We start from the raw sequence: 9,150 nt of genomic DNA, 5'->3' as shown, positions 1-9,150 counted from the left end.
GAAACTTTACAGTAATGGATGTTCTTGGATCTCTGCAGAGGATTAGGCATTTAGATTTGAGAGTTTCATATGAAGAGTATAAATCTATAGTAAATTCTACTGTAACACAACTCAATGCAAAAACAGAATCTATTGCACACAACAGTACTCTTGAAAACATGATCAGGGTGTGAAGTTTTTTTATTTACTTTATTCACACCACACACACACCACAATCACTGTGCGGCATCATGTTGCTGAGCTGCATCGGGCCACATCACCTCATCCACATTGCAGGCTATATTGTCTCTTGCCAGGCACTGCGGGATAAACGCCCTGGAATGGCAAATCCATCCTTGGAAGGCCTCCACTGGGATGTCAACACAGGCCAGCTCCATTGCCCTTAGGAGGTTCTCTCTAGTGTATGGTTGTCTGTCATAAACCTTCCATCTCCATGATGAGAACTCCTCCTCTATAGGGTTCAGGAAAGGGGAGTAGGGTGGCAGACAGACGTTTAAAAAGTGGTTACTGTTAGTGGTGAACCACTCTCTGATTTGGTTTGTTTTGTGGAAGCGTACATTGTCCCAAATAATCACATAAATTTGATGTACGGGCCCAGGATGGTGTTGTTGGCGGTCCAGGAAGATGTCTTTTAGCTCCTCTAGGAAGGTGAGGAGACGTTGGGTGTTGTAAGACCCAAGGACAGCATGCCGGTGGACAAGCCCCTCCAAACCCATGGCTGCACCGAGTAATATTACCCCCCTGTTGGCCAGGAACCTCAGTGATGGCTCTTTGGCCAATGATGTTACGGTCTCTTTGCCTTCGTTTCTGCAGGTTGAAGCCAGCCTCATCCAGGAAGAGGTACTCATGAGGTCTGGCCATCGTGTCCAACTGTAATATCCTCTGTGAAAATGTGAAAGTGCACAGGTTTTCAGAACAACAGTCAATCAGGTAGCACAGTATTGCCCAGAAGTAATGTAGGCCACTGAGCAACACAGTATGTCCACTAACTGTACTGTGAACATGGATGTATACTTACTTGCACATACTCGTAACGTAGGTCTTTTTGTCGCGCAGAGTTGCGCTCAAAGGGAACCCTATAGACCTGTTTCATCCGCATCTTTTGGCGCCGGAGGACTCGGTCTATTGTGGCCAAGCTGACATCATCAATGCTCTCAAAGTTGACATTATCGGCAATGACTTTGTCTCCGATCTCCCGGAGTCTGATGAGGTTGTTCTCACGAACCATATCCACAATGAGGGTTTCTTGTGCCGCTGTAAATATGGCAACCCTTCCACCTCTATGTGGCATTCTTTCAACTCTAAAGAAAGAAACATGTGTTGTCAGTTTTACAATACAGTAACAACTGATTTGAAACCAATAGACTACTTTCACAGGCTTGTAAAATTGTATTGTGACAAAGAAAGCAATAGAGTACAATACCTGTTGTGTTGTCTGAATGCCCTGATAATGGTGGCCACGGTGAACCTACTCAGGTTTGGACGGACTCGTAGTCCTTCTTCAGCCATTGTCATGCCATGGACAATGACATGGTCAATGACTGTTGCTCGCATCTCGTCCGTAATGATGGTGCGAGGTTGTCTTGCTCTCCCTCCTGGACCTTCTCCTCTCCCTTGTTGGCCTGCTCCTCTTCCTCCTCTGATTTGAACCCCTCTTCCTCGTTGGCCTGCTCCTCTTCCTCCTTTGATTTGAACTTCTCTTCCTCGTTGGCCTGCTCCTCTTCCTCCTCTGATTTGAACTCCTCTTCCTCGTTGGCCTGCTCCTCTTCTTCCACTGATTTGAACTCCTCTTCCTCGTTGGCCTGCTCCTCTTCTTCCATGACCAGCTCTTCTCCCTCCTCTGACTCAAATTCCTCTTCCCCTGACTCTGCCTTCATCCATTGTGTTTGTTTGGAATCTTCAGCAAACTGTGCACTCTGAACTTGCTTTTGTACATGTGGTCACAGCATTAGCAACAAGTGTCTTCAATTTTGAGTCGTTGTGTGTAATGAATGACGCCAGGTGTGTTCATTGTGTTCAAATATTGCTGACTGTGGCAAGCATTTTGCATCACATGAGCTTTCATTTGATATTATGAGCAGAGTTTTTTTGCAACTTGTGTTTTAGCAAAAAAATATGTGTTAAGATTTATGAGAATGAAGGATTGTGTTTTGTGAATTGTGTTTTCATGTGAAATGTGTTTATGATATTGGAAAATGATGGCTAGATTTAGTAAATGTGTTGACATCTGGTCATTTGGTTTAGAGGATTGGCTTTTGTGTTTTAGCATTTGAGAAAAACTGTAATAGTTTCTTTATGGCTTGCTGGAATTACAGGCTTTTCATAAATGGGTTAGCCTATAGTAGAAACCACACACTCAGCAACCTATCTTTGTCTCAATATGAGGGGCACACTCTCTCATTTGCAGGAACTGCAAAGCCTAATGGAACTGCCCAGAGTGAAAGCAGTGCCCCTTCAGAGATAGACAGTTACCATGGACACCCTTACTTGGTAAGGAAGTAAGGAAATGCCACCAGGGGCACAGGGGGCATTTGGATAGCATGCCAGTGCCTCTGGGGGTTCCTATTATAACTTACAGAAAGGAGTAACGGGCTCCATCTGCCACAATAGCACACAGAACTGAAATGGGTGTCTTTAAAAACTGACTTTTTGCTAAGGATCAAATTAGTAAAGAAGAATTGGAGTAAAGCAAGCCTTGGCAATACATTTGTTTTGTATCTTGGTAGCCAGGAGATAGTGACACTGAACCCAGGATTAATAATTTGATATTCAAGTATTCCATGAACGTGATCTTGCATGACTCTGCCTTGTTGTTCCTACTATTTAGATATTGTTAAAAACTATTTAAACTGCGCTCTATCAAAGTGCACATTATTTATGACAAAGCAAGGGTTTTTGTTTTGCTTCAATGCACAGATTCCAGCTCTTGTCCTGCAGTAACCCTGGTCTACACATTTATGCTCTAACACACCCACCTGCTCTAACACCCACCAAAGGCTGTTAATTAGCTGATTAATTAAATCAGGCAGATTGGGAGAAGGGAAAAAAACGTTTCAGTGTGCAGGGCAGGGGGTAATTCAGGACCAGGGTTGGGAGTGTGGGCTTTCATTTTTAGGTTATTACATTAAATGTACTGCATTTATTTGTTTTCGCCGGCGGAAGAGGAAACGTTTTTGTGAATTACAAGTTGGAATTTAAAATAGCAGCCATGCAGCCTCTAATCTGTTTTACAAATATCGAAAATATACTAGGTTAAGAAATTCACTTAAGAAGAACTCAAACAGACTACATGTGCAGTCAGTCTCTCTCTCTCGCTCTCTCTCTCTCTCACGCACACACAAACACACACACATACACATACACTCGAGATGAATGGGAGCATCTCACACACCTGGTACAATTGCACTTGAGGAACGCGTGAGGTCGCTGTTTCACAGGTCGCAACAAGCAAGTTTTATTATGACTTCATAACTTCATATTCAATAAAATGTACTGGAGGTTTTGCCATGATCGTCCTTTTAAGTTATTGTGAACGATATGACTGAGCCCATCGTTTTAACTGAGCTCATGCAAACATTCTATTTTTGGAAAATAGAATAGAATAGAATTAACAATTTCTATACTTAATACCGAATTGTGCATGTAAATTCTGTCTTGAATTCTGTATATAGGTTGCTTCGTGCATATACGCCAGATGCATAACGCAGTGATCACGCTTTATTAATATTAAGATGCACTTAATTTTCTCGTTCTCGTCTTTCTAAGACTTAAATAAGTTTTAATGATAATGAAGTCTTGGCCACGAATTATCCATTGGATAAGTAAAGTAGAATTGACTGATTGAATGGACTTAATTCAATATTTTTTTTTACAAATCCCAGTGATACACGTGAAATAAAAATAAAGATTCGTGTTAGACTTGTGGGCTTTGAGCTTTACCACTTGTATCAGTTTTATCTTGTATTCATTCTCGTATTTTATAAAATGCAATGTATTTTGAAGCGGGTGTGTGATGATTACAATACGAAGCTTGAAGAAGGATAACTACCTTGCAACTAAATAACAAAATTAGGACATTATGTAAGTTTTTAGATGAATGGTTTTATACGAGTTATATCACCGTTCAGTGCAGTAAAATTTCCATTTGAGAAATATGGTATGACATGGTCCATGACAGGGGTTATATTGCTATCCCAGCTACAGGAACGCACGTTTCTTACGCGAGTTTCTATGCTCGACGTGTACTCCTATACAGCACGTCTAGGTTTTTACTGGATTCTGATTTGTGTGTGTGTGTGTGTGTGTGTGTGTGTGTGTGTGTGTGTGTGTGTGTGTGTGTGTGTGTGTGTGTGTGTGTGTGTGTGTGTGTGTGTGTGTGTGCGAGTTCGCGCGTGGTGCGTGTGTCAGCTAGAGTACACCTAGAGTGTATATAGTTTTGTTTTTTTTCTTCTTCTTGGACCCAGTATTCCTGGCACATGGTCCAGGTTCTCTGCGACCCTGACGTATAAAGTGGTTACTGAAGATGAATAAAAGGCAATATTTCTGCCTTAGAGCTTCTTTTTAACTTCATTATTTCACTTTTAACTCAGAAACACCTGAGTATTACCACTTGATACCTGACACCTGATATTCGTCCATAAAGTTCATCCTCGTTTCTCGTAGCATAGTTAATGATGAACAAATCCCAATAAATATATAAATATTTTCAAAATACAAATGATTGAGCTGTACTTTGCGCACTTCGTATGAGGCCCGGTGTGGAAACTCCCTGGTTGTATAAACAACCGTTTGCAATGTTAAAGCTTGATTAATCTGTGTAGCCCCAAGTGCTTAAACGCAACAGAGGTTTACCAAAGTGCTCTTAGCCATTCACTTATAATTGGTGTATTCGGTCATCACAAGCATATGCGTTATAGTACAAAAGACCGACTCTAAAAGGAACCTCGACAGCACATTAAACTAGCATTAGTTCTTCCAAGAAGTGTACTCAAGGTCATTCTGATCTCGGTGCGCACACCTTTCCAAAAGCGCACACGTCTCCAAAAGCGCACGTTTTAGCTCACAAAAGAGTTGACATTGTTTGAGTTTTTTGTACAAGTGGTGTACATATGGCATCCGGGTTGCAATTAAATGTTTTAAGTTGTGTGTGTTTTTTTTTCCTCTAGAGCGAAGTTTCCTTTGCTTCTTTATATGCAGCCTTTTTCCGTGTCTGAACAAGAGGGAAGATTTCAATAGCTTGTCTGCCAGTTTAGGACAAATGGATGGCAAAAAGCTGGTCAGCGAGTTTTCAGTCTTTCATTGGCCTCTTCATTGGCCTCCTTCAAACAAAAGCTGAGGATGAAAATAAAGCCCCACCTGGTACTTCTGTTTGCTAAAATAATAATAAATAGATTTAATATAGAATTACAACAGATTGCAAAGTGAAGTAGTTGAGGAAGTATTAATCAAGGAGCCAAGGGCAGGTATCACCTGCTCGCGAGTAAGTCTCGTTTATTGTTAAATATTGTTAAATCGCGTTCGGACCAACTCTTCGCCGATATCTCCGATTTCCACAGCAACTGCTCGCCTGTGTTTGCCCATACTTTGCATAACAAGCAGGATATTACACGACACTGATAAAAAAAATCGGACGACAAATCTGACTGCTCCAAACTCACACCTGTCCGCGTTATCCGACCATGGATCTGGCATCAATTGCTATTTGTAAAGCGGCGAGATTTGGTTTACTTTGGATTATTTCAAGGCTTTTTATAACAGCACGACAACATCCCCTATCTCCCTGACTTATTTGTCTAGTTTATTGAAAGCATATGGTTATCAGATACCGTACAAAATACATATTTAGTTAGACTGTAGATGAGTGCTTTTTGCGGAGATTCGTGTACAGTGGCAAACATTTTTTGTCCACAGTAACACACCGACGTCTCTCCAATAAACTAAGATTTTATCAAGACTTGTAGGAGAGAGTAAACTTCGGCCAACCATTCACAATTAAACGTGTTTTATCCTCAACTGCGTGTAGAGACAGATTGCGCACTGGCCTTGATAAACATTTTGGAGCAATTTGGAGACCACAGGGCGCACGCCTTTTTATACAATTTATATAAAAATAAAGTGTATTTCTTGCCATTGATCAGCACTGGCATAGGTGATATACACAATCTTCTTAACATATTCCTCCCAAAAGTATTTCTACAACTTATTTTGTTTTGTGAAAACAGACGACGCGCAAAATCATTCTGTTTTTGCGCACGACCAAAGGAAATCTTAAACTACTTTTTGCAAGTAGTTCATCATGAATTTAATGTATTTGTTGCTCAGGTAATCTTAGAATTGGACCATTTTCATTAGTAGCAAATTCGCTAAGTGATCATGTGTGTATGGATAATACTTTATTCTTAAGGAAAAGTGTAAAACAGCGTAGCTATCCCTTGCGCTCTGATTTGGAGACTATTGTGCTTATATTGTAATTTTTTCCTAAAACCAGCTTTATTTAAAACCAGCTTTATTTGCAGGATATATGCTACATTTCCTATTAATCTATGATGTTAAAATACAGTTTACACTCTGAGCAGAAAACAATAATATTTTTTCTAGAGCAAATGTAACGTGGCAAGTCTCCACTGAAAATGAACCTGAAAGCTCCGTGCCTTTAACGCTCTGCGTTCCGAAAAGAAAAGAAAAGAAAAGAAAAGAAAAGAAAAGAAAATAAAAGAAAAGAAGAGAAAAATTACAAAGGCAAGGATGGTTTGTGCAAGTCTGATTGGTCAGTCGCTCTTTACACACAACCCACACGTGCCGATTGGATAAAAGGGACCCAAATAAACCAGAGAGCATCTGACGTCCCTATTGTGCACGTGCATTTATATACAGAGGATACGATCAGTACTCAATCCATTACTTAGTGTACTTAGATTTAAGAAAAATAATATTAAGCGGACTTGCTGCACCTCATAAGGTAAGATGGAGCTGTTTTTTTTCCCTTTCTTTTCAAAGATTTTTGCTTGTTCACTGACGTACTGGTTTAACTTTACAGAGTCTCCGCACGCACGCGACAGTGGCAAGATCCAGAGCACGTGCAACCTCACGCCCTTAAGCATGACCAAAGACAGAGCTGTGTTCACCCCAGTCAGTGAGCCTGAGCAGGAGAGGAAAGCACCAAGGAACAACATATTTTCGCTCACGTCCTTCAGAAGAAGATCAGTCAAATGTGATCTGAAGGCAAAGCTGTCATCGTGTGGAAATCGCAGGGCAAAGGCGAACGACAGGGAAAGGCATCGCATGCACAATTTAAATTCCGCCTTAGATGCACTTAGACGAGTGCTTCCCACTTTCCCCGATGACGCCAAGCTCACAAAAATAGAGACCTTAAGATTTGCACATAATTATATCTGGGCACTAACGGAAACTCTCAGAATTACCGATCACACACCGGGTCTGGATATTATCAATGAGCATCCACATGCATCCGGCTCTTTTACTTTACACTGCAGCTCAGCAAGCAGCTCTTCATCCAGTTTCACCAGTGCGCAAACCTACTACACAGATCTGCTCCTGGAAGAATTTGACTGCACTTTCATACATCATCTGACATTCGGGTGTGATAAAGATGACGCGTTTATGAGTAAAGGTTTTTCACACCCACAGAGCTCCAACATTAGCAGTAATTTGTGATTGTCAGATGATTTGACTTGATTTATTTTTACAACCATTAACTTATTATTCTTGTAATAGATCATTCAACGACATATGAATAAATATAAGGATTATATGTATATGCCTTATTTTTTTAGTCCACATTTTAATAAATTTTGAAATGAAATAATAATGCTTTTGTTTGTTATTTGATGTAGGGGTTTTATTTGTTCTGTGCCAATCCATTTTATAGTTTGCCCTTTGCACTTTATACAATTTAAGCGGATTGATATATTTCAATTACGAAACAAAAAATATTATAAAATATTAAATAACTACTGCATATATTTGCAATGCTATAGCCTAAAAGTTAGGATCACAGTGAGATACAGTGAGCAAGATTATTTTATATATATATATATATATATATATATATATATATATATATATATATATATATATATATATATATATATATATATATTTATATATATATATATATATATATATATATATATATATATATATATATATATATATATATAAATAATCTTATATATATATATATATATATATATATATATATATATATATATATATATATATATATATATATATATATATATAAATAATTGTGATCTTGGAAGTGGGGTTGGGGTGGGTCATGGCGTGGTTCCCCCAGAGCATCATTCAAGCTAGAACTGCCACTGTGTTTGGTGTCATTTAGTGTATATTCCTGTATATGTCAGATTTAAGCACATACGTTTTCATTCTGACTGACTTTGATATAATTAATGAATATAATGGATTAATTATATATTAATTAATTAAAGCATATTAATGGAGCCTGGAAAGGAGAAAAGGCAAACATTCAAGAAGTGGCTCTTATTTACATATACACATATACATATACACTCATTCATTACAGCACAGTTAAATTCTTCCTTTATATATCCCAGATGTTAAGAAAACAGGGTCAGAGCACATGGTAAAAACAACACTGGAGCAGAGAAGGTTAAGGGCCTTTCTCAAGGGCCCAACATATACAGACTGGCAGCGCTGTGGCTTGAAAACCTGACTTTTTGGTCAGTAGCCCAGAGCCTTAACTGCTGAGCCACCATCTATATATGTACTGTTACAGTTATACAGTTGAGGCCAAAGACTTCAACTTCAGCCATACCATATTCACTATATCAGAATTTCAAGGCCACAAAAGGTCATATACACCAAATTGAAAGTGGAAAAGATTCCAGAAATTCATATGATTACTATTAGAAGCTTCCATTATCCATAAATTAATTAAAATACTATTTAAAATAAATAAATAAATAAATCATAATAATATATATATATATATTCAATTAAAATAGTATTTTAAATTAGCAAAATTTATTTAACTTACACCATTTTCCAGAAATTAGGCAAGGTAACTGAAATATATGGGTAGGATATTCAGATATAGCACTTCCAAGTGTGATAACGTAACACACACATGCAGTGGGTGTAGGTAGCTTA

The 9,150-nt window shown here is 38.7% G+C and overlaps 1 protein-coding gene across 1 annotated transcript; it reads right to left on the bottom strand.

Moving 5' to 3' along the window:
• Positions 1-162: 162 nt before the first annotated feature.
• Positions 163-2,287, bottom strand: LOC310725107 (uncharacterized protein). Its single transcript, XM_083539734.1, has 4 exons — positions 1,803-2,287; positions 1,424-1,712; positions 1,019-1,301; positions 163-882 (listed from the first exon to the last, which is right to left on the bottom strand). Exons 2-4 carry the CDS (start codon positions 1,552-1,554, stop codon positions 511-513), a joined length of 786 nt encoding a protein of 261 aa, XP_083395860.1. The 5' UTR covers positions 1,555-1,712; positions 1,803-2,287; the 3' UTR covers positions 163-510.
• Between the last annotated feature and the right edge of the window lie 6,863 nt (positions 2,288-9,150).

Source organism: Silurus aristotelis (assembly GCF_946808225.1).
Source record: "Silurus aristotelis genome assembly, chromosome: 4".
Taxonomy (NCBI): domain Eukaryota; kingdom Metazoa; phylum Chordata; class Actinopteri; order Siluriformes; family Siluridae; genus Silurus; species Silurus aristotelis.
This window is presented reverse-complemented; position numbering and strand designations above follow the sequence as displayed.